Raw genomic sequence first — 24,602 nt, 5'->3', positions numbered from 1 at the left:
GGCCCGGCATGCACCGCGGCTCACCACCCCCCCACACCCCCCCCCCCTCAACTCTCCCCCCGCCCCGTCCCCGTCCCCCGCGCTCCCGCCATTGTGCCTGCGAGCGCGGCGCGCGCGCGCGCGAGGAGCCGCGTGACGGCCCGGGGAGCGCGTGTGGGCGCGAGGCGGCGGGCCTGGGCCATAGACGCGGGGCCGGAAGGAAAGGCGAAGGGGGTTGGCTAGAGCGTCGCCCCAGCCAGGCAGCCGCCGCGGGCGAGTCGGAGTCCGCCAGGCAGCCGCGCCGCGCCCGCGCCCCGGACAAAGCCGCCACCGCCGCCGCCCGCCGCCCCGCCCCGCCAGCAGCCCCGCCGCGGAGCCATGTCGGCCAGCAGCCTCCTGGAGCAGGTAGGAGCCCCGCCGCCATCGTCCGGCCTTCCCCACACCCCACCGCCCCCCTCGCGGCGCTGGGCCTGGCCCGCTAGGCGAGGCCGCGGCTCGGGGCCTAGTGGCGGGGGGCGCGGGCCGGGCCGGGCCGGGCGGCGGCCGCGGCCTTCCCCCCCCTCAGCGCAGCCCAGCCCCTCACACACACACCTCAGGGCCGCGCCTCCATTGTGCTGCGGCGCGGCCGGGCCTCCCCCCGCCGGGCTGGGCCGGGCCGGGCCTCCCCCCCCGCTGCCCGCCGGGCTCCCACTCGCGGCCGCTTCTCCCTCCCTGACTCACCGCTCTCCCTCTCTCTTTCCATGCCGCGCCGCCGCGCCAGAGACCCAAGGGCCAAGGCAACAAAGGTGAGAGCCCGGGGGCGGCGGGGAGGGCTGGGAAATGGGGGATCCGGCGGAGTTGCGCCTTTGGGGAGCGTGTCCGCGGGGGAGGGACGGGGAGGATCTCCTCCGAAATTTGCTGGGCACGTTCTCGGGTCTCCGCGCCTTTACGCAGCGGAGCGGCTGGGAGAAAAACAATCGGTGGGCTGTGAAGCCCATGGTCGTTGCTGGGGCTGGGGAAAGTTTGCGGTTAAAGAGTGTTTGTGTGGTGGTGAAGCGTCTTTCCACTCTCTGCTGGGCTAAGCATGGTACACTATGACTAGGGGGGGTTAGTTATAAGGTTTGTTTTTAAATACTTTAAGTTGGCAAATGTTCGAGTTTACCAGCAGAGTTCTTTCTAACCCTCTCCATCTCTTCCTCAGTGCAAAACGGATCTGTGCATCAGAAGGATGGGTTAAATGATGATGACTTTGAACCCTACTTGAGTCCCCAGGCCCGGCCGGTGAGTAAGAGTACCTGCTAATAGGCAGGAAGCACAAGAGCCCCAGGGGCTTCCTGCTGCTCTCTAACGAAGGCGTCCTTGCGCATTTCCCCATCTCCACTGATGGCAGTTTGATGTTTGCCAGGTTCTGTACTGTAATACGCTATTTTATACACGCATTTCTCCAGGCAGAAAACGCTGAATGCCATTAGATTGTGGTGGGTGAGGTACAAACGTTTTAGTAACTTTTTGAGGGTGTAAGGACTTCTTACACTTGGTGTTCAGCTCTTTTTTTTTTTTTTTTTTTTTTTTTTTTTTACAGCGTAACTGTCTTGAAGTTACCATTTCTGCTCTTTCAGTTTTACTGTTATGACCTTGTTTCCTTGCTGGTTTCTGACTCTTTACACCGTATGAGGAGATGCACTACACTGCATTGTGAAATTGCTTCACACGATGCAGTTACGCTCTGAGGGCTTCTGGAGGTTACTGTCAATGTTCTTATCTCTCCGACAAGTAAACTGAAAATGCATGTCATGGGGTTTTCTCTGCTTTTCACCAAAAAACCCACAGAACACACATGTGATAAAGGCTGTTAAGGCTTTTTAGAACTTGAGTTAGAAGTTGAGCTGGAGAGCTTGTGATCAGCTCCTGAAAGTCAGACTTCCAGATACTTTTCCTCTTAACTTTCTATTTAAGATTAGGTCCACTGTTAACTGGTTTTTGTTTGTTTTTCTTAATGAGTGGTAAGAGAGTGACACATAACAGATGGAGTTCAGCTGATTAGATGGTACAAGTAAGCATTATAGATAAACATCTGTAATAAGACTGGAGCAGTTAGTTCATTCTCTTGGCTTCTCTTTCCTCTCCACTTGTGATTAGTAAGCATAAGCTGTTCTGGTTCTCCCTTTCTGTATTTTTTTGATCATTTTCACTAGTCACTCTATTTTTTCATATAACGGTGATGCATGTTTTACTGGAACACAAGAACAGGTTTCTGTCTCAGTTGAATTTTCAACAAGTATTTTCCTAGTTTGTGCTAAAGATATGAGGCTTAATATTCTTTAAGTTCCTGTCAGTAGTTCATAATCTTCAGAATTCCACCTGTCCGTTAAGATAACATTAAGCTGCATTCAGCTCCCTAAAAAGGACAAGCCTAAATATGACCTGCATAGGGCGAGAGAGTGTGATTACTTTCTCAAGTCTTGAATAAAACTAGCTACTTCCGTAGTAGCCATCACTTAATGATGGGGTTTTTCTATCCCAGAAATTAACATCACCAATTTCCAGCTTCCTTCTACTGAATGTGGATGTATTTCCTGCAAAGTGTGGTTTATTTAAATCTCCTAAAGAGAATGAAGGTTACTATAATGTTAGAACCAACATGATATTTTACCCTATTTTGCATGTTTGATGAAGAACTTCTGAATATTTAGTTTCTTTTTGCGTGTGTCACACTGGTAGAAATACATTTTAAAAATAAGGAAGTGATTGGAGCACGCCCCAGGAGGTAGAGCAGAGCTGTTGCTCTAGAAATTCAGCAGGAGTGAGGTAAAACCACCATGTTAACTTTGAATGAAACTTTAGGGCAACTTTATGTCAGTTTCTCACTGTGCTGTGTTGCTTGTCAGCTCTCATCCGTGTTTTCACACTCAGTGTAATAGAAAACAAAACCCTAGGGTTCAGTCTGGAGAGGGCCACAGTTCTGCTGAGCCAACCAGCCAGGCTCAAAAATACAAAGGTATCAAAGCGTGCACCTCTTTTCTGAAGATGGGAAAGGGAGTTACAGATACGGCTCTGGAAAATGAATTAAATGCAGCCCACTGCTGCAGAGAAAGGCAAGTGGTTTCTGAAATTGCTTTCTGAGCTTTCCACATAGGCATGAGGTAACCAGGTTGTAAAGTTTCATGGCTTTTCATTCAGGAGTTGCTATTTCAGGTGCGACTGTTGCTAGCTTGTCAGCCAAGTAAGTTAGGTTACTGTGTATTTTAAAGCTCAGATACACAGTACCTGATTCTTCAACAGTTTAAAAACCAAAAATTCAGCAGCAACAATAAGTAAGCTTAAACCCTGGTTCTTGTCTGAGGTGAAGAGGAATAGTGAATTTGAGGAAATAACTGTACAAAAAGTCTTAGTCATTGGAGAGAATTAAAAGCCAGTGAAGTTTTATTTGCATACTAGTCAGTAACTGTGTCAGTTGTGCGAGTGCAGGGTAGCAGAGCGAGGTGGCGTGTTTGATAGTGAAGCATAGTTCTAGACATTAAGGTAGTGAACAGCAGCGAGCCTGTCTTAAATCTGCTTTCAGCTGGCAGTGCTCAACTGTTAACTCCTGTGCTCCCTTCTTACTACATGAGTGTAGCTGGTGAACACTCTACAGGTAATAGCTTAATACAGAGTAAGTTAAAATATCTCATGAAGGTAAACACACAATGGCATGTAAGAAAATATTTTGAGGGGACGAGTTTTAGTCTGACAGTGATGTGCTTCGTGTGCTTTGAGGGAGAAGCCTGTGGAGAGGAAACCATTACTCTGCCTGTTGGGCTCAGGTTTTAGGTGTGGGCCGGCATGTTTATGTTCCATTAAAGCTAATTTCCAGGAGAGTGTATTGTTACTTTTATAGTTGAGGGGATTATCTTTTGAAGAGACTTTGCTTGTTCAAAATAATAATTTTTTTTCTTTTTTTAAGTTTCTTCATTTGCGTTACAAATTAGTCAGTGTCAGTATTTGTGCTTTTGGACAGATTGAGCCCTAAAGACTGTTCATGGGTTTGGGTTTAGCTGGACTGAGTTCCTCAGTTAGTAAAACCATACCCTGGATAAGAGTTACTTTAGCTGTTAATTTGCTTTTAGGACCCCTTCTTTGGGAAAATGGAAAGGATGGAGAGAGCGTCTCTGAGTTTTCACACATTCACACCATGAAGTACCACAGAAAGCTTTTTAGTTTTTTTGTTTTATTCAACGAAACAAACCTTGTCTTTGAAAACAGTGTTATATAATTCCTATTAATTGTTGTAAAGTTGGGGCTGTGTTAGCCCCAAACCTGTTGCTTTCCTTTAACTTGGTGGAAGGTGGAGAGGCAAACCAGCTATTTCTGGAGGGTGCCAGAGCCATCTTGAGAGCCTCCATAGATTTCAGTATGGCATGAAGTCCTTCGGGAGCTGCACTTGGCACGTGAAAACATGATTCAACGAAAAATGGAGTAGAGCCTGCTGCAAGCCAAGCTTTTAAATGGGAACTGAATCTGACTTTCATCTCATCTGCATTGGGTTGGCATGTAAGCGGCTGTATAGCATGAGGCTGTCTGCACACAGGTTCAAATTACTGGATGATAATGTCCATTAGTGTGGCTTTAACCGCTCCCCGGAGGGGGTGTTGGTTTGAATGCAAAATGACAGATGTTTTTCATGTAAGCAAATCTTGGTGATGTCTGAGAGTTCCCTAATTGTAAAATTAGGCATTTGTTTTTGTAACCTGAAGGCTACTTGGATGTTACAAAGGCAGACCAAGGCATGGAGCAGCCTTTTTTCCTCTCCGAATTTGAAGCCTACTTTCTTAAGCAGCTGCTGTCACCATGCTATAAAAGGGTCCTATTGAAACCCTATTGATTACTCCTCATTTTCAGGTGTTTTTTTAGTATGTGCCTGCAGCACTGGAGCAATTTGTGTTTTGAGGAGTAGGCTTTAAATCCCTGTTTCTTTGCAAGTTCTTGGAGTATTATGAGCTCTGAAACTTTAAATTGTGGGGATAAAGCTGTTTTCATGGGTAGTTCAGTTTAAGGAAGGCAATTAGGGACATTCATGATTTTGGCAGTGCGCTTCCACTGGACTTTTCCTCCATATTCCACTTCTCTGCATCCTTCCCCCAAGCCCTCCCTCAGACAACAGAATAAGGGCTGATAAGTATGGTACACAGACAAGAAAAGCCCTCTTCAGTAGCAGCTACAAAAAGTAGAAGATAATATTTGGATGCTAGGTAAGATACTGTTTTTATAGCCTGAGCAGGAGCTCTGGGGCAGTCCAGTGTCCAGTCCCACATCATTTATCAGGAACACAATGCGCTCCCATCTCAGCATGGGAATCTTGCTAAGCCTTTGTGTTTAATCTTTCTGGCAATGAAACCATTTTTAGAGCACTTGTAACAAAGGAGGTGTTTCAAGGCTGGGCCTGTTTATCTGCCCAGCCCTAAGGTAGGGAGGGGTGGGGCACGGGAAGTCTAACATAGCTTTTATTCCTGGTCCCTTGAAATTTGTTCAACTCATTCTAATTATTCAGTGCTTATTTTTTGGTTTGTTGTTTTGTGTTTTTTTTTTTTCCAGAATAATGCATACACTGCAATGTCCGATTCCTATTTACCAAACTACTACAGTCCCTCCATTGGATTCTCCTACTCCTTAGGTGAAGCTGCCTGGTCTACAGGGGGTGACCCACCCATGCCCTACCTAACCTCTTACGGACAGCTGAGCAACGGGGAGCCTCACTTTCTCCCAGACGCGATGTTCGGGCAGCCAGGGGCCCTTGGCAGCACTCCATTTCTCGGGCAGCACGGCTTTAACTTCTTTCCAAGTGGGATTGACTTTTCGGCTTGGGGGAATAACAGTTCTCAGGGACAATCCACTCAAAGCTCTGGCTATAGTAGCAATTACGCCTATGCCCCTAGCTCGCTGGGTGGAGCCATGATCGATGGGCAATCTGCCTTTGCTAACGAGACTCTGAACAAGGCTCCTGGCATGAACACCATTGACCAAGGGATGGCAGCTCTGAAGCTGGGCAGCACAGATGTTGCAAGCAGTGTCCCAAAAGTCGTTGGTTCAGCTGTCGGTAGCGGATCCATTACCAGTAATATCGTGGCATCTAACAGTTTGCCTCCAGCTACTATCGCTCCTCCAAAGCCGACCTCCTGGGCTGACATCGCTAGTAAACCAGCTAAGCAGCAGCCCAAGCTGAAGACCAAGAATGGCATTGCAGGTTCGAGTCTTCCACCGCCTCCCATAAAACATAACATGGATATTGGAACTTGGGATAACAAAGGGCCGGTGGCAAAAGCCCCATCGCAGGCCTTAGTTCAGAATATTGGTCAGCAGCCAGCCCAGGTGTCCCCCCAGCCTGTGGTTCAGCAGATCAATAACAGCCCACCGGTGGCACAGGCTTCAAGCGGGCAGCAGCCCCAGCCGCTGCCCCCGCCGCCACCGCAGCCGGCCCAGCTGCCCGTGCCGCAGCAGGCGGCTCAGCCCACCCGCTGGGTTGCCCCTCGTAATCGTGGCAACGGGTTCGGTCAAAACGGAGTGGATGGTAATGGAGTGGGACAGTCTCAGGCCAGTTCTGGTTCTGCTCCTTCGGAGCCTCACCCGGTCTTGGAGAAGTTGAGATCCATCAACAACTACAACCCCAAGGATTTTGACTGGAACCCAAAACATGGCCGGGTTTTCATCATTAAGAGTTACTCTGAGGACGATATCCACCGTTCCATTAAATATAACATCTGGTGCAGTACAGAGCATGGCAACAAGAGACTGGATGCTGCCTATCGCTCCATGAATGGGAAGGGCCCTGTTTACTTACTGTTCAGTGTCAACGGTAGTGGTCACTTCTGCGGAGTAGCAGAAATGAAATCTGCTGTGGACTATAACACGTGTGCGGGTGTGTGGTCCCAGGACAAGTGGAAGGGACGTTTTGATGTCAGGTGGATTTTTGTGAAGGACGTTCCCAACAGTCAGCTGCGACACATCCGCCTAGAGAACAACGAGAATAAACCAGTGACCAACTCCAGGGACACTCAGGAGGTGCCTCTGGAAAAGGCTAAGCAGGTGTTGAAAATCATTGCCACCTACAAGCACACCACCTCCATCTTTGATGACTTCTCACACTATGAGAAACGCCAAGAGGAGGAGGAAAATGTTAAAAAGGTAACTTGTTTGTCTGTCTCGGCGAAGTCCTGCAGGGCAGGAGATGGAGGAGGGCTGCCTTGTGCTGGACTAAATCTGGGGCCTGAAGCCATGGGCTTGTGAGCAAGCTTGGTGGGCATCAGTCTGCCTTTTGGCTAGCTGCGTGCTTGCACATGGAACCCGCTGTCCAAATGGCAGCCCCGATTTGGGGTGGAAACAGGTGCTGGCACCCCAGCAGAGCGGTGTGAGGAGGCTTGCCCAGGCCCTGCCTGCAATCGACTGCCGTTTGGTTGCTCTAAATCTCAGCCTTCCCCAAGTGCTGTATTCTAAACAAAATTTATTTCTGTGCTATTGTCAGCTCCTGGATCAGAACAGTTTAAAGTAGGAGATCAGTGGGGGGTTCAGGGAGTTGTTAGAAAACAGAGCCGGGTGTTTGAATAGCTGCCTAATCCACCCCCTACCCAAAGTGGGGTCAGTGTGACAGATGTTTCCCACCACTTGTAAAACCTTCAGGAACGGTAGTTCCTGTCCCTCCCCAGGCAATCTATTCCTACGCTTAATTATCCTTCCTGTTAGAAGGCTTTGTCTAATGCCCAACCTAAATCTCCCTCGCTGCAATTTAAGTCCATGACTACTTGTCCTCTCTCTGGCGGATGCAGAGTGGGTCGTTCTGTTCCTCTTGGCAGCAAGCTTGGCTGTATTTGAAGACGGTGGGCTGTCGCCTGTGTGGGCACTGCCTGCACTGCCCAGCAGCCTGGCATGTGAGCTGTGCTTGCTGCCTGCCTGCAGCTGTGCCGGCTTGCCACTTGGGTCTGTTGGCTCAAAGCTTGCTGTCACCATTGATTCGTTAATGGGAGGATTGCAAATTGAAAATTCTGCCCAAAATTCAGTGACCAGTGGGCCTTGAATCTTACTTGGATACAGCTGTGTTAAAGTCACCTGCAGCTGACCTTCCCCACAATAGGGGTCTTGCTCGTATTTGATCAAAATAGCAATTACAAATTAGCATTAGCACAGCTTTCTGGTAGTTTGCCAAATTTTCTGATGATCTCTTTAGTTTCAGCAATGGGGTATTTTCCACCCAACAGTTGAAGAACAGAATTGGGAGCTGCAACTGCTCACTGTGACAGTGAATGCAGGTTTTTAATTTTTTATATATTTTACTTGGGGCATTGTCTGTATAAATAGCAACACCCATACACAAAGGTGGTCACGTTTTGCGGCTGATACCCTAGCACTTAACGGTGCTTGAAGAAAATCTGTAAGGGAGGAATACATTGCAAGGTGTGGAGGTATAAACTTGATTTTTGTGAGAACCTGAATATTTTGCGTGACTTCACATTGTAAAATTGTTCCACTTGGTATCCAGCCTGTACTGAAGTGGTGATTTCTCTTTTACTAACTGAGATTTTGAATGTGATCAGAAACCTAGTCTGTGCAGGACATCTTAGGAAGTGGGAATTCTCACATGCTCCAGATCTGACTTTAGGAAGCAACAGTTTGCAGTGTGAGAGAGGCAGGCCTTGGCACAGTGGGAGAGTGCAGGGCAGGGGGGGAAATGTTGCTGGAGGGCAGGTGGGGCTTGGATGATGAGAAGAGTTAATACTGGGTAAATGTAAGCAGGTAGCAAGCAGAAGGAAGAGCAACAGAGTGGAGAACGCTGGGGGAAAAGTGGACAGACCGATGGTCTCTTCTGGAAAGCTGCTGCATTTGCAAGTTGTTTGTAATGCCTGAAAATCAGTAAGATATTAAAAATGTGGCTTAGCAATTTTCTTAAAACTGTAAACCACCTTTATTCATCTTTCTAATTGCATTTTGAAGTCTCCTCCCCTGCTTTCTTCAATTTCTTTGAGACATGCTAGTGTATGAGGGTCAGAAGCAGAAACGGTAGCTGATCGATGTTCAATGCGCCAGCGCCTCCTTTCTAAATGATGTTCGAGTTGATTCAGTGTGGCACTCCATTGCGGAAGCGGTTGATTAGGAAAACATTTATTCTTTGAGAGGGAACTCAGTCATATGTCTCTGGAATTCATAGGCAAGGAGGGAGTCTTGTAGATATACAGTTGGTGTTGGCTTTTTACCATTGACTCACTCTTTGTTGCATGCTCAGGGCCCCTGCCCTGTAATATCCGGCACAGAGGAAGTGACTTGGTCCTTCTTTAAGCAACAGTTTGACCTCCTCGATTGCTTGCTGACGCAGCCTTGAAGATGGTTGAGGTTTCTGTAACTGCTCTTTCACGGTTTTATTGAGAAGCAGTCGTTTCTGCTCATGGAGGTTTGGGTTTTTTTCCTGGAGTGAATGCTGATGGCTACCCTGGGACTGTGGGTGGCAAAAAAAGCCCAAGCCATGCTATATCTGCTTTGAAGCATCTCAGGTAATCACCTGGATTAAAAAATATATCAGAATCCAGACTTGAGGCCCTGGAAAGTTAAAATGCTGCTCTGGTAGCAGCCGGTGGCGCAGCTCCCTGCCTGCGGTCTGTCAAGCTGCTTTTGTGTCAGGGAAATCCCATTGCTACCAGCTCTTTGTCTCTGCCACCAGTATTTGGATGGCGGCGATATGTTAATATTCTGCATTCCTGTTCCTTGAAGCTTAAATGTCTCAAGGTTTGGCTTGTTTTGAACTTCTAGCAAGCTGTAATTGTTTCACTTGGCTTCAACTTGCCTAAACCTTTGTCTGATTTGCAGTTTGATTCCTGCTTGCTATCCGAGCAGATGGACGAGCTCTTGTGAAAGTCTGGGAACTCTTGAATGTTCTTTTATATTTCTCACTGTTAGAGTCACTTCAGAATTCCCTAAAATAGTTCCAAGAAATCATAGGAAAGAATGCTTAGTGTTTGTGCTCTTCCTGCTGGCTGGTGAAGGGGGGGTAAACTGTTCAGTGTTGAAAACACTGAAATCATGCTCTTGCTTGTCCTTTTCTGTTGCCTGTGCCCATCTTGTCATGAGAGACTAATCTCCATTTCTTTCGAGTGTCTTGCTTTTGCTCTACTAATCCAGTTTTTTAAAAGGTTTGGATGTTCTTCTGGCCCAAAATAATGAAGCTGACTCCCAGTGCAATCCTACCTGAAGCAGTTTAGGACTTCTTGAAACACGTAACAGCTGCTTTTGTGGCAGAGCATGTCACCAACTTCTTCCCTGTAAGGACTGTTTTATCTGTGTTAAAAAAAAAACAAAACAAAAACACAAAAAACAAACAACAACAAAAAAAATCCCTAGGCCATAGTAATATACTTGTATTTCTAGGAATGTTGCAGTGACCTCAGTGTAAAGATCTTGGATAGCGATCTGCTTGTACATGAAATGTTAGCAGTTTGTGTTCATTGCAGCAATGAATGTAAACTCGTAAGAGAAGTTTATTTTGGTTCTTCTTCCTGTTGCCTTGCCCAGGGTTGGGGTACTCAGCTATTTGGGGGTTCCAGGGATTTGGGGAAGGCTATCCCATGAAAACCAGTCCTGTCCTGTCCTGTCCCTTCCAGGGCCAGAGTGCTCAGTTGTGAGGTTTGCAGTTGATAAGAGACACTTTGCATTGGGACTTTGGTCGGTGTTGAGTCAGGATGTGCTGTGCAGGATGGGGTGGGTTTTTTGTGGGTTTTTTCATGCTGAGGTATGCTAGCCTTGAAACGGAAAGGCATGATTTGCCAGACTGGAGCTATTATTTCCAGAAATGTGCTGCTTTGTGTCTCAGCTGACACTGTCTGCGGGTTAAAGGAGTATTAATAGTGGCAAGTGTCACTGCCCCCCTTAGAAGATGTGATTTAAGGGAAAACTAAGTGGTGTTATATGAGCCTATTGGAAACTAGCAGACTGTTTCACAGTTGCTGTAAAAAAGATATGCTTTCCAATGTATTTTGCAATGCTCTTTTTTTTTTCCTTCTATTTTGTAATCTCAGAGGGGAGGAAAGCATATTTCCTATAGGATGGGCTAGCGCTTTTCTTCCACTGTTACGGTCATCCTGGCTAGTGCTGCATTTGCTTTGGTTTTACCATATCCAACAGGACATATCCATATCCAAACAGTGTTTTTGACTATAAGATTTGGTTCCTGGATATTGCATATCCAGGCAAAGCCAACTGTTTCCTATGACAGGAAGGGAACATGGCTTGCACTCGCACATCGCAGTTCTTTTCATTCCGTGATCCCAAGGCTGTTTGCTCTTTCTGCTCCAGATCCTGGCCATAGTGAAGTTAATTGATTGATGCACCAGGACAGAATTTCCTTGCTGCAAATACCCTCCACTGTTCAGCAGCATACACGGTTTCTCTCAGTTTATTTCCAGGCCTTTTAAATTCTGTACATGTGTGTCTGTGCTTGTATATTTGGCCTGTAATAGAGGAAACAGAAACCATCCTATTTAGTTTAGGAGTTTGGTACTGGCTGTTTGACATAAGGAGTGCCTTGTTCTTGTGATATCTTTAAGACAGCACTACAAAGCACTTAGTGCATTCTTGCATATTTTTTGTTGTGTTCTAGCTTTGTTTAAAGGCAGGAGAAAATGGGAGGGGAAGGCTTAGATCTAGCTGGTGCCCTAATGCTTGTTCTCTGCTGTAAGACAGGGGACTTTGTTTCCTCATCTGTAAAACGGGAGCAGCTGGGAACCATTTCACTGCAAGTGAAGTGGAAGTTGAGTGTTGGAAGAGTAAGCCTGTTGCACTTGCCTCATAGCCCTGCCTCTCACTGTTAATACCTTGTTAGCAGTCTTTAAAACAGTATTCTAATGTAACATTTTGTTAATATTATAAAATAATAAAATATGATGTTATAAAACATAATGTTTAAAGTCAACTTGTTGAAGTTGGTTTAAGGAGCTGTCGAGATACACTGTTTAAAATTGTTTATCGAGGACTGGTAGTGGGATTCGGAGCTGTTTTCTAGTCACTGGGCCAGACGCAGTGCGGACCAGATGCAGTGAGGAGGTTTTGCGCCTCTTTGCCCCTTGAGCAGGGGGAGTTTATTTCATGTCCTGTTTTTGTGAACTTGTTCCCAACTCACTTGTTGCCCACATGGTGTGGGCAAAGCATCATGCCCTCTCCCATCCATATTATCTTCACTTTGGCTGGGTGATTTCAGCTCCAAGTTGCAGAATACCCTGAACTGATCGTTCTTATAAATAATTAATTGCATGCACAATGAATGTACTAATGACTTCAAATGAATGTCTTAAATTAAAAAAAAGGTTTTCTTCCTTCAGCAGTTAAGTTGAAATTGCATGTGTGTGGCTTGCAAATTCCCTAGAAACAATGTGGAGGGTTTGGTATGTGAGAAGGGAATGTGTAAGGTGTCAGCAGTGGTGGCTTTTTTTGTTTTTTCTCCCACGAGTTCTGACTAACTTACTGACACTGAGGTTAATAGCTACTGACACAGGCCTTGTGTTTCGGGTTATTTTATTAACAGCTGCTTCTCCAGAAAAAGTAGTTTTCCTTGGAAGATAAGTGTTTGCCAGCCATTTTGCTCAGTGAAAGCACCAGGGCACGGTCCTTTTCAGTTCCCTGGATTTCTGTCTGGTGCAGAAGTGCAGTGGGTCACAAGACATTGCTGGAAGCTGATTAGGATCCCAGGAAAACTGTTGAAGTACATTGATACATGAGCCTTGTATGTATGCAGTACATCAAGAATAGCTTCATGCGCGCTGTTCCTCACTTGTTCCTAATGAAAATGTAATTCTGCAACAGTGTTTTTTCTGAAAGTTGCTCTCTTCTATTTCCTGTAAAGTGTTATGTGACAGGTATTTGTTTAGGAAGCTTCTTGTTCTGTACTGCATGATCGTTTTTGCCACAGTTATTAGAGTCCACTTGTTTTCCTGGATGGTCTTGTTTGTACCTGATAGTAATTGTACTATCTTAGGGCTTTGTGAGTTAATGAACTAATTGCTTAGTGGTGCAAAATGCTGGATGCATGCCAGCTAGAACAGTGCCACCCTGCTTTTACTGTGGCGAAGTTACCCAGGGAGGTCTCCGTTAACAAGGATTGTCATTATCCAAGCTGATGACTGGGATAGAGAGTTGATTGTAGCTCCTTCCAGTGACTAGCTGCCCAGTGTGAGGCTTTTTAATTGACGTATAAGTCATGTAATACTGCATTTGAGCAGTTAATAATGAAGCGTGTGGATTTTGTAATCTGTCCTTCAGCAAGAACTTGGAAATTAACTTGGAATAATTTCTGGTTCCATATGATTAGAACTTTTTTTATTAAGAGGACAATGCTGAGCTCTCTTTTATTGTGGTTAACTGCAGAGCTATTTCTTGTAATGTAATACCAGTTTAGAAGACTTAGATAAAATCTACCCAAAACTCCATCTTTTGTTTCTAATCTTGGGGGGGGAAGAAGCCACACTTTTAGTTTCCTTCCCTATGCGAATCTGCACATACAGGGAAGGCTCTGCTCTCTTGGCTCTGTTATTTGTAATGTGATGCCCTCTCCTGTAAAATGACTTAAGAGAATTTCCCATTGTCATCTGCAAACTTTTAAGAAATTGTGAAGTCTTGATCATCAACCTTTTGGCTGTTGCAGGCTAGCCTGATGTGGGGTTCAGCCGATTCGAGTGCTATGATCTTGATATGTTTAAAGGAGGAAACAAAAAAAAAAGAAATATAAAAGTGTGTTCCAGTGAATACTGCTTTGTGTTCAAGTGGCAATAAAATGAGGGTACACATAAATGGCTATAGGGAGTGTTGGCTCTTTTACTTGAGCTTGTGAATTCAGCTCTTCATGGTTGACAGAAGTAGGCAAATAGATCTCCTCTTGTCCTTCCATAATACAGAATATTGTGGTGTGTTTTTCTTGTGGCGTGAAGTATTTTTTTCTGCCTTAATTGGGATGTAGGTAGTATTTTGGTGGCAAACACAAGAACAACTGTAGTGGGTCAGGCCATAACTCTGTGTAGTCTAATGTTGCATCTCCTTTGGCTGCAAGATCTGCAGGTCTGCTGGACACGTAGAGAGACATTGCTCAAGCATCCTTGCTGTCTTTTTCCAAGTAAAAAGCTCTGTGTGTAGCTAAACAATAACATGGTCAAGAGCAAATGCCTGTAAGGACACATATTTATGCATCTCTGAAGGTTTTCCTTGCCTTTAACAATTTGTGGCTCAGGAGTTTCTTTGACCCAGAGGATGTATCTTTGTCTTTAATAGCTCATGATTTCTCTTCATGCCCAAGATTTTGATGCATTCCTTGAGCATCCTCAGGATCCTGCAGCAGCAAGTTCTTCAGCTTAATTATGTGTTGGGTAAAGAAACACATCCTCTTGGTTTGCTTGGAGTCTGCCTTATGTGATGCTCCCTAGTTCTTGTGCTGGAAGAGGTGGTGAGCAGTAGATTTCCATGTCCTCTCTGTGCCTGCTCTGCTTTTACAGTTGTCTCTCTTCCAGGCTCGAGAGCTAGAGCATGGTAGCTCTGCAGATGGAAACCCTTCTGTCCTTTGCTCATCCCTATTGTTCTTCTCTGACCCTTTTCCAGTTCTTCTGCAATGCCCGTAGAGACAGAGGAGGAGAGCTACGCACTGTTCAGGATAGAGGTGCAGCTTGGGTTTGTATAAAGGCACAGTGATCGATCTATTCTGAATTATGTTTACTTTTCTTGATGGTAGGCATTTTCCTGAAGCTATAGATTGTAACCCTGAGCTCGTGTTTCCAATTGTTAATGGTCAGTTTGGAGCCTGTCATTTTGGAGTTAGGACAGTGCTTTTTTCCCCATGTGCATCATTGATTTACCTAAACTAGACAGACCAAATTTACTGTCATGTTCAGCTGCTTTTTCTCACAAAGTCTTCCATTTCTTCACAGTTGGCTGCTATTTTTATTACCCTGAATAGCTTTGTATCATCAATAAACTTTGTCACTTTATTATTCACTCCTTTTTCTAGATTTTCTATGAATACATGGAACCACAAATTCCAGTGAAGCTCCACAGGTTTTCTCTGCACAAGATCATTCAGTCCTTGGCATTACGCTTACATAGAGTGACAGAGGACAGCACAAAGGCATTATTAACTCTACAGCAATGAAGATTTTGAAACATTAATGTGGGGGTCCTTCATTTTTCTGAAGAATCATGTGGCACTCGTTTTCCAGTGCTAATACTTGCTGCATGAGCTATGATTTAAGATAACCAACATCATGAAACACATTTCATGTAAACCCAAATGAGAAGGAACACTAGTGTGTTTAAAAAAAAAAAAACAAAAAAAACCAAAAAAACAAGACAAAACAAACCCTTACTGTATCTGGTGTAGGTCAAAAGTGTGACGTGATGCTCTGAGTGAGCCTCTGGTAAATGCTGTCAGTATTTCAATGCTATTTGCTTAAATTTTCACACTAACCATTCCCATTACTTTTCATCCATGCTATTAACTTTCTTCCCTGCTTTGTGAGGATTTTGGTGTGGACAGATAGGTCAAAGCCAAGTGCCCCCCTCTGTAGTGGGGAGATTCAGCTGCCCAAATGGGAAGTGTTAGCAAACTGCAAAAAGAAACACGGCAAACTTCTCATCCCTTGCAGTGATGGGGAAGAATAAAGACTCTGGTTTCAGATAAGGAAGATTTTTCTTCCTCCTCAGGGACTTGAAAGGACTTGTGTCGTCGTTATTTTACTTGTGCTCCAAATCCAGCAAGTCCAGTGCCAGTCCCTAGTTGGGAGCCCAGTTGTCCTCACATGGAATGCCAGTGGGAGTCCTCCCAGGCTGTTCTGTGTTGCTCTTTGCTCAAAATATTCATGTATGTTGTTAGCTTTTTTCACCATTCTATTTCCTGCACAAGTTTTTCCCTGTGGGACGAGGCTCTCTATGGAAGGGTAGTTATAAATGTTTATGGGAATTGGGCTGCTTTATTTGTGCAATCAAATGTGATGTTTAAGCAAGAAGAGGTTCCTTCTTTGCAATTGGTTGCATCAGTTTTAAAGGTGCCTTGAAAGATGCTAGAGAACAGTGGCATGCCTGTCAGTATCAGACAGCTAGGATCACCTCGCTTGTACAAAACCCACTGCAGGGAGCAAGTCCTGGCACTCTTAGTGTCTTCCTTACCCCTCGCCCCAAGCTAGTTGCTCTGACATGGGAATTCAATGTCTGATGTAAGGTGCGTGGCCACTATGGTGTTTTAAGTTCCCTGATGTTAAGGCATGTTTTGGCTTACAGCTGTACCTGAAGATTGCATCTTGCTGTTCCTTATTTATTCTCCGTGACTTCATATCCTTCTGACTAAATGGTGAGGTGACTGGTGTGTAGCAACGCCGCAGTGTGCTCGGGTTTCGAGAGAAAATCAGAACTTCCTAGCTGCCCAGCCGTGGATGCTCAGAGTGGTGGCAGGGGACACCCTGTTGCTTCCTGCTGCTTTCTGCATTTTTGGGGGCAAAGTCTGAACTGCAGGGGCTGACCAGGCACAGCTGCATCCCTGCTTGGCTCATGCTTTTTCAGTAGTGCGAGTTTGCCCCTTTTGGGGTTGTGTGGATATTTGGGTTTGATCTGTAAAACAAAAGGTCTTTCCTGCTCTGACAAGGAGTCACTTTTATTTGTATATCTCCTGTCTTCATTCTTGGTGGTGAGCTCCGTTACGTGAACGGGAGGTAGGATGAAGGTGTCTGACTATAACCAGATGCCTGTATCTGATTTTTATCCCCTTTTGTAGGCAGACTAGGATGTAGCTTTTCTCTATAACTTTGGTGGCTTTCTAATGCTGACAATAGGAAAACCTCATATTTGGTTTGTAAATGAGTTAGGACTCGAGGCTGTTTGTAGAGCAGATGAGCATAATAAAGTGATGCGTCGTCCATTGTTTGTGCTGACTGTGACCGTGCATTGAGCTGATCCTGCTGGGAAGGCTGTGCTGGGCATGTCTGAGGCAACAGGCTACTGTAACTCCTGATTTCTAAGGCAAGTCAGAGGTTTGCCTCAGAGACGCGGGCACATGGAAATCCTGCTGTGTTGCTTTGCTAGGGTTGCATCCAGTGCGTGACAGGCAGCGGGGTTGGGAGGAGAATTCAAACAGCAAAATGCCGCATCGTTGCAGCAAGTGTCATGGGCTGAGTTGGGCTGTTGAGGGAGGTGTCTGATGAGCAAAAGTTGTGTGTGCGTGTCTGAAGGCTAGTATTTGATTGCTCTGATGGTCTCAGCCCTTTGGAGAATGATACTGGTAGCATAGACTGTGCTCTAATGAAGTGATCTCCTGCTGTTCCTTTGAGGGCTCTTACTGGGTGAGTGATGTCTTTTGCTTGTAGTTCCTTTTCAGTTTGAAACTGAGACTGCTGCCTGATGTCTTCAGGCTACTACGCTGTGCTCCAGGTCAGACAGGTCCAAATAAACCGTGGTTTGTGTGCTGCACAGCTGGGAGCCATGCTTTTGGTTCTTCTCCAGGCCCTCCCTTTGATTATAGCCTTCTATTTCCTCATCTGTAGTGTGGCAATAATATTCTTACCTTTGCCAGAGGAGTACTGAGGTGGAACGTTTGTTATTAATGAAGGTAAGAGCTTCTGAACAAATGTGCAGCGTTATCACCTATTGTCATCATTTCTCGGTACCAAACCCTTGAGCCTTTTGTTGTTGTTGGCTCCCCGCAGTGTGACTAGGTAATGTAATCTCTCATCAGCCTTCTCTTCCAGCTCCTATCATTACTATTATCAGGACCTGACTTGTGACATTGCTGCAGCCCCCCCTCGGGACAGCAGTGATGTGACTGAAGTGGCTTAAGCGGGATGATTACAGAGGACTCCTACTTACACACGCTTGCCTTGTCTGAGCCTGGTGCTTCTAAACACCACCAGCCCAGAAGCACGCTCGCAGTGATGTGTGGGTGTCAACACTTGATTTGAGCGATGGCATGTGTCTTTCTAGTCATCAGCGTATCACTTTGCACTTCAGCCATTTTGGTGCTGCTGTATTCCTGCCCCTCTGGTTGCTGAGCAGTTTGATAGATGGAGACAAGAGTCTGAGCTGGTGTCTTTTTCTTGCTCCTCCCACGTGGATCAATAAGACATGGCCCAGGTCTAATGAAAGCGCAGCCAAAGAGAATAAAACACTTCTGATGGAATCTCTTTCCTCTCCAGGGACTACATGCCAAAGCAAAGCCCAGCGTGTGCATGGAGGTGCTGTTCCGTCTCCTCCTGGGCTGTCCTGTAGCTGGCTGGGCTGTGGGTTACACCATCCCACAGGCCATGATTTTGGAGAAGGATGAGCCAGGAAGGACGAACGTTTGCAATACTGCTAACCTTTGCTATGTGTTCTGGTAGATCTGTTTGCTTCTTTGCTATGATTTGGCTACTCACTTGTTACTCCATAACACCCCAAGGACCAAGATCCGTTCATGGGATCTGCTGCAGTTTCACTGGCAGATTAGACAGTGTAAAAATCCTTCAGGCCCTGGCTGCCCCCATTTCCCAGGAGGAGATGGCAAGAGAGTGGCTGTGAATCTCCCAGAGAAGAGCAAGAAAAGCAATATTGAAATTAGTAGAGAGCTGTTCCTTCCCTGCCATCGAGCCCTGGCAGCAGTGCCCTCAGCAGCACCTGCTCAGCTGGGCAGAGCTCTTGGCTGGCCACCTCAGCATCTCCCAGGGTGGATGGAGACTTGGTTGTGCCTAAAGCCTGGCTCTTTGCGGAGAGCAGGGCAGGACAGCCCAAGGTAGGTGTTGAAATCAGCCTCTCGAGAGCCCACAGCAGGTGTGGTTGGATGTCATGCTGCATTTTTCTGTGGCAAGCTTCTTAGTATACTGTTTGCAGAGGGGAGTGGGTAGTTCTGTGCTGGTATTTTGAGGTTGAATAGCAGGAGGTTTTAAACAGAAGACTAGGTTGAGAAAAATTGGGCTATAATCCACGCTGAAATTAAGATATTCACTTCAAGCATGTCTCTGGTCCCCTCTCTAGCTTGGGGACATCTGCTCTAGCCTCTCTTTTGGAGGTGGTGCCTTCAGTTCTGGCACACTGGGATTTTGAGGCGGGATGGGGGGAGTGTCACTTTTGCACTGAGGCTGGGTCCTGTTGCCTGCTCCCTGTGTTAACCATACGCTGGCCTTGGGAGCAGCTTCACCTTCACAGTGGGGAGGAGAAGTGACTAATTGGGGGTCCATCTGGTCAGCTACTGGGGTGACGTGCCCAGCAGGACCCTCAGCTGCTGTCTGTAGCCAGCCCAGGACGCCGACCCTGGCTGCTGACAGAGAGGGGGAGCGATTGAACCTGGCAGCCGGCTGATCCCATGTCTGTGTTCGGGAAGACAGAGGCATTAGCTCAGGCAGTTGCGGCTTCTTCCCGAAGGAATGCGTCACGTTGCCATCTGTCCTTGTTTAACTTAACGTGCTGGCTGCTGAGCCAGGCAGCAGAGAAGGAACAGGGCTTGGCACCTTCCTTTTGATTTGTGGATTTCCCTGCAGAGCATGTTTTACTTCACGTTCAAGATTGGCTTTGCTTCCCACCATGGTAGGGGTTTTTTTCTGTTGTGCAATGGTGGCTTTTAGCAACCGATAGCACCTGCAACAGATTTGGACAGACATACTGGAGAAGAGGAGAATTAAGTTGACTTATGTGGGGCAAATATTGTTGAAGAGAATGTGTGCCTTCATCTAATGCCTCTCCCCAGAAGACAATCTGTGCACAGTATCACATAGGGCTTGCTTTGTTGTCCAGCTCGTGCAGAGCAGTTCGAGCTGAAGCCTCCTTGGATCACCATGTGCATGTGGCTGAGGGGCTGCCAAAGCCTTGGGTATTGTTTCAAGCTGGATGCAAGGCCTCCCTTTTTGGGAAGGTTTCTAAGAATAGATGGCTATACATGCTGTTAGCCTGGGATCGAAGCTTCTTGGAGATGAGCTCTCCCCGGATTTAGCAGTGATGGCAGAGGACATTGTTTCTTCAAGCAACCCACATGCTTCTGGCAGAGGTTGCATGCTCCCTGTGCCAGCGAGCTGATGAGGTGGAAGGGAAGGTGCCTCTGATCACCGAGGTAATGTGGGGCAGGGGTAAGTGGGCAGGCAGCTCTGCTGCTGCCCTGATGTCGGGGATGCAGGCCCTGGCAGAGTAGCAGGCTTGCAGGAAGCATCCTGAGCTGAAACAACCAGATATCGGTTTCAGAGCCCTAACAGTGTCCCTTCTCTTTAAGTGACATACCTTAACACAAGGGAGAACCCACATTGTCTTGCTCTGCCAGCGGGCACCTACTGCAGGTGTTGCTTTGCCGTGGAGGTGGGATGGACTTGGCATCTCTCAGGACTGACTTAGGTGGCAATTAACTTGTTCCACCACTGAGTGTGGGAGCCAGAGCCAAAATGCTGTAGTGCCCTTCACACAGGAGACTGCAGGGACTTGCCTGTGCTTGGAGAAGATGCAGTTAAGAGGCAGGGAGGAGCATCAGCCAAGAGCCCTTTAGCTGTTGACAGGTTTTATTTTTGACGTGGTGTCATATGATCTGGAAATGGCACTTTGAACGTGGGCTGGGCAGCTTCTTTTAACCCTTTGGGATAGTCTAGACCCACTTCTGCGCAAAGCTGCTGGGTTTGGGTTTAACAGAGAAGAAACTGTGGCATGTGGTGCTTGGCACAGGAGAGGATATAGTAGCCCTTGGTGCCTGGGTGTATTTGGTCCTGTGTTGCCGGTTCAGCTTGGCACAAATGTTTGTCTGGACAGTGCGTTCCTTCAGTGCTGGAGGAGAGATGTAGGTGAACATCGAGGCGGTGGTAGCGGCACTCAGTGGGAAACAAAAACCAACAGGTTCACAAAGCAAGTGAGATGCCATCAGTAGGTTTCAGAGTTATCAGGTGTTCTGCTGGTAGCTGTGGGCTATTTCAGTCCCTGCAGACCGAGACAGAAGTCAGTACTCTCTAGGTTTGAGCTGCAGTCCACTTTGATGCCCACATGGGAATTCAGGTGAGGCTGCAAGGTCTGTGCAGCACTCATGGTGCCCAGAGAGCCGGGCTGCCCTGCTCTGGCAGCAGCTGGATGCAGGCAGAGCTGTGTTGCGGGCCCTGGCGTTTGTTCCTCGTTTCCCCTCCCTTTCCCCCGATGCAGGGGCTCTGCCTGATCCCTGCAGCACTCCCAAGTCCTGTTCCCAAAGCTGCCCAGGTCCCCAGCACAGAGCTGTGTTTTGCCCCAGTGCTGGTTTCCAGCCTGGCAATGGCTGAGATGTCTTGTGGGTGCTGCGGGTGCGTGCCCAGGAGCGGGCAGCTTTGTCACCCCCGCTCCCAGCCTGTACTGACTGCAGCTGCAAACTTCAGCACTGACCTAGTCTCACTTCTTTTTTTCACCAATTCTTCCTCAGTTTGTCCTTCTTGGTTGTTAGGGTTTTTTTTTTTTCCCCTGTTCCTCTTTATGCTGTTAAACCTCTAGCTTGGAGCAGCCTGGCGATATCTGTCCCAGGGAGGGCCCGTAACACTGCTGAAGCATGCTGCTGTGAGCAAGGAGAGAGGAAAAGGAGCAGAGCTGTAGTAGCAACGACCCTCATTAAGGGGAGACGTGATGAGCTGGTAGAGCCAAGCGGTGTAATACGTCATCACGTTAGCCATATGCGGTCGCAGTACCTCCTTTGCAAACAGAAATGCTCTTTCTCGGACTTTGCTTGCGTGGGACAGGCTTCCATCGCAGATCCACATGTTGAAATGCTGGTGTGTGAAAGTGGTGAATAAAATTTGCTCGCGGCTAACATGTTCCTTTTTTTCTTTTGCAGGAACGCCAAGGCCGTGTCAAGTAAAAGGCCATTCCTCCCACAGAGACTGCAGCAGAGATTGCATCCCAGCTATCTTTCAGAGAGAGAAAGAAAGAGCAAAAATATCCCAGAGAGAATTAGGACTTTTTTTTTTTAATTTCATTGACTTCAAAAAGACTCTTACAAACTTGCAGTTTAAAAAAAAAAGTATTGGAATTTCACAAGACATAGACTTAAAAAAACAAAAACAACAAAAAAAATCCCTTCTAGGTAGAGTATAGGTAAAAACTGTCCCCTTTCTTTTGGCTTTGGTTGTGATTTCAGAGCATAAGCTTTGTTTTTTGTCTTTTTACTATGTTTTTTCGGATTTTAAAGTCCGTAAGTGGCATATGCCTTTTTTTTCTCTGATTTTTAAACCCCGACGCTTCCCTTCCTTCCACCCCCTTGCGCCTCCTTCCCCTGGTTTTGACATTTGCACTTGGAACACCGAGTTGTAACATCCACCATGGAAAGTGGAGTAACTTTTTTCTTTCTCCCCCCCTGGCCTGGAAGAGGAGGAATTCTACAAGGAAGTTGGGGTTTTGGCCTAAGAAGAATTGAACAGAAATTGTCCACGAGGTTGTGTCTTAAAGGTGGTTCATTTTTCTCTGACCCTTTGTTACTCAAAAGTCAAGTACTAGGAGTCCTAAGAAATGTTCTGTTCTTGTGCATTATACAGATTTACAGATTAAGTCTGGATTAATTTGATTTTGAAAGCTGAGAACAGTGGTAAAAACTTGTTTTGTTTACAGGAAAATGAATTTTGGACAAAAAAAAATATTGTAAAATGTGTAGTGAATATGTTTCTTCAGTTTCTTGTTAAGCCAATGAGGAATGGGCGTTGCCTTTCTTTTCACCATTAATCACTTCTCAATAATAAACGTGAGATCCTGTTGAGCATCACTGTTGTCTGCCGCTCCCTTTTCAGCGCTTGCCCGGTCCATGGCATAGCAAGGACGTGCATCTCGTTGTTTCCCCTCTGCACAGCAACTCAGGGGTTCGCTGCTGTATTAATACTGTAAAATAATGAGTGAAGTCTGGTTTTTCCCTGGGTTTGAAGCAGGGTGGTGTGACCTGTCTCTGGGCATCCCGAGCTCAGTCCTGTCACAGTACCGGGGCTTTTTCCTGGCACATTGGCATTGGTTTTGCTCCTTGATGTGGGAAGATGTCCAGTGGTGTGGTCTGGCACTGAGGCAGAGCCCCTGCTTGCCCCCAGCCAGCCCTCCCCAGGGTGAGAAGGGCAGTGCCCAGCTAGCCTTGCTCTTCAGGACTCATTCCCATTTCACAGGTAAGTTGGGGATTATCCAGCTCCTTCAGGTGTGTGAAATGCAGACACCTGCTCACATCCCAAATTATCTCCCCTGGGAAAACTGCTTGTGGTCAAGAAATAAAAGAATCCAGGTTTTCTTGTTTTGGCAGTTCAGAGGGAATAAAAGAGCCACAAACGAATCTACTGTCTAAGCCAGTAACAGTGCTTTAATTGTCGATAATGGGTTGTTGTCAAGGAAAATTGTGCTATATTGAAAATATCTCAATTATTACATCACAGTTGGGAAACACCTGGAAGCAGCCAGCTCTGCTCTTCTCACCTTGGGTGGAAAATCAGCGTGGTGAGCCTTGCTTTCCCATCACCCTGTTCCTGCACCACGCAGGACAGCAAATACTCACAAGCCTTGTATGTACTCACTGAAAAGCATGCTTAATTTTTTTTTTTAATTTTTTTTTTTGACTAATTCTTGCTTCTGAAAAGCAAACAAAACCCAGCTCCAAATAGCCCGGTGCGTGTTGGGTGATGACTTGGGCTGCTTCCTGGGGGTGATTTGGGCTGGTGTTTCTGCAGGTGTCAAAAGCAGTTTGTGGCCATTTGCATTTTATTGGGATATTTTACTTGTTTTCTCTGGAAGGATTTCTGTCCTTTTAGTTCTTTGATAGCTTTGGCCTCTCTGTTCACCTCTGAGCTGACTGAAAACCCAAATTCCTTACTGGTGTCCTCCTGTGTTTTCAGATGGGGAGTGTAAAGCCTGTGTCATTTGCAAAGCTGGAGGAAATCGGGGCAGAAACTTGATTAAAAGCCCAAATTAAACAATTTGTCTTTTGAGAGAATCAGCTTTTCTGCTGTGCCTGGCAGGCGTTTGCGTGCTTGGTTTCACTGTTGGTCAGACACTGTTCTCCATTTTGGTCTTCAAGCAATGACCCAAGAGAGAAGGGAGAGGAACAGGAAGATGTGATTTGAAAACCCCAAGGCTTCAGATGCAGGTGTAGTACCTGCAATTATTTTTACATAAGAAAAAAAAAAAAACTATTCGCAGGTCATATCCGTGTCCTCCAACCTGGGATGGCCCCACGCTGGCATTGCATGCTGCTGCTTGAATTTCCCCTTATGTTTAGCCGCATGAGAACTGAAATACTCTTTTTTTTTTTTTTTTTCTTTCCTCTTTTAAGGCAAAGCAGGTGAATTGCTGGGATGTTGCACTCGTGGTGCCTGTGTTCCCCACAGGATTTATTCTGCAGCGCCTTCAACCTTGGCATCACTTCCATGGAAACCAGTCGCCTCCGGGGCTGTGTGTGGGGATGGGAGTCCGGCATGCCCAGGGACCTGAAACAGGCCCATTTCACCCCAAACTGGAGAGGGGAGAGAAAAATAGGTAGTTTTCTACATTGCTGACTGGCTGTGTTCCTCCTTTCCTGTTTGGGAGACCTGCGGGGCTTCTGGAGGGGAACGGAAGGTATAACACCAAAATTGAGCCTAATGTTAAATATTAGGAGGTTGTTTTTTTAAAGGAAGAGGCCAAGTGCATGTCCTGAAGGGTAGAAATAGTCCTGGGAAAAAGGGGTAGCTTGGATGCAGGGGAAAAAAAGT

General features: G+C 46.5%; 1 protein-coding gene across 1 annotated transcript; it reads left to right on the top strand.

Moving 5' to 3' along the window:
* Positions 1-88: 88 nt before the first annotated feature.
* Positions 89-22,645, top strand: YTHDF2 (YTH N6-methyladenosine RNA binding protein F2). Its single transcript, XM_069803294.1, has 5 exons — positions 89-384; positions 740-764; positions 1,160-1,239; positions 5,530-7,116; positions 21,725-22,645. The coding sequence occupies exons 1-5, from the start codon at positions 358-360 to the stop codon at positions 21,746-21,748; spliced, it is 1,743 nt and encodes a 580-aa protein (XP_069659395.1). The 5' UTR covers positions 89-357; the 3' UTR covers positions 21,749-22,645.
* The last annotated feature ends 1,957 nt before the right edge of the window (positions 22,646-24,602 follow it).

Source organism: Haliaeetus albicilla, chromosome 16, assembly GCF_947461875.1.
Source record: "Haliaeetus albicilla chromosome 16, bHalAlb1.1, whole genome shotgun sequence".
Taxonomy (NCBI): domain Eukaryota; kingdom Metazoa; phylum Chordata; class Aves; order Accipitriformes; family Accipitridae; genus Haliaeetus; species Haliaeetus albicilla.
The sequence above is the reverse complement of the archived record's forward strand: the minus strand, read 5'-3'. Positions and strand labels throughout refer to the sequence as shown.

Bases quoted from the DNA above. Each gene is read 5' to 3' on its own strand.
- YTHDF2 (XM_069803294.1), top strand. From the start codon at position 358: ATGTCGGCCAGCAGCCTCCTGGAGCAG. The intron at 385-739 runs GTAGGAGCCCCG...CCGCCGCGCCAG, and splicing joins CCAGCAGCCTCCTGGAGCAG to AGACCCAAGGGCCAAGGCAA. The intron at 765-1,159 runs GTGAGAGCCCGG...TCTCTTCCTCAG, and splicing joins CAAGGGCCAAGGCAACAAAG to TGCAAAACGGATCTGTGCAT.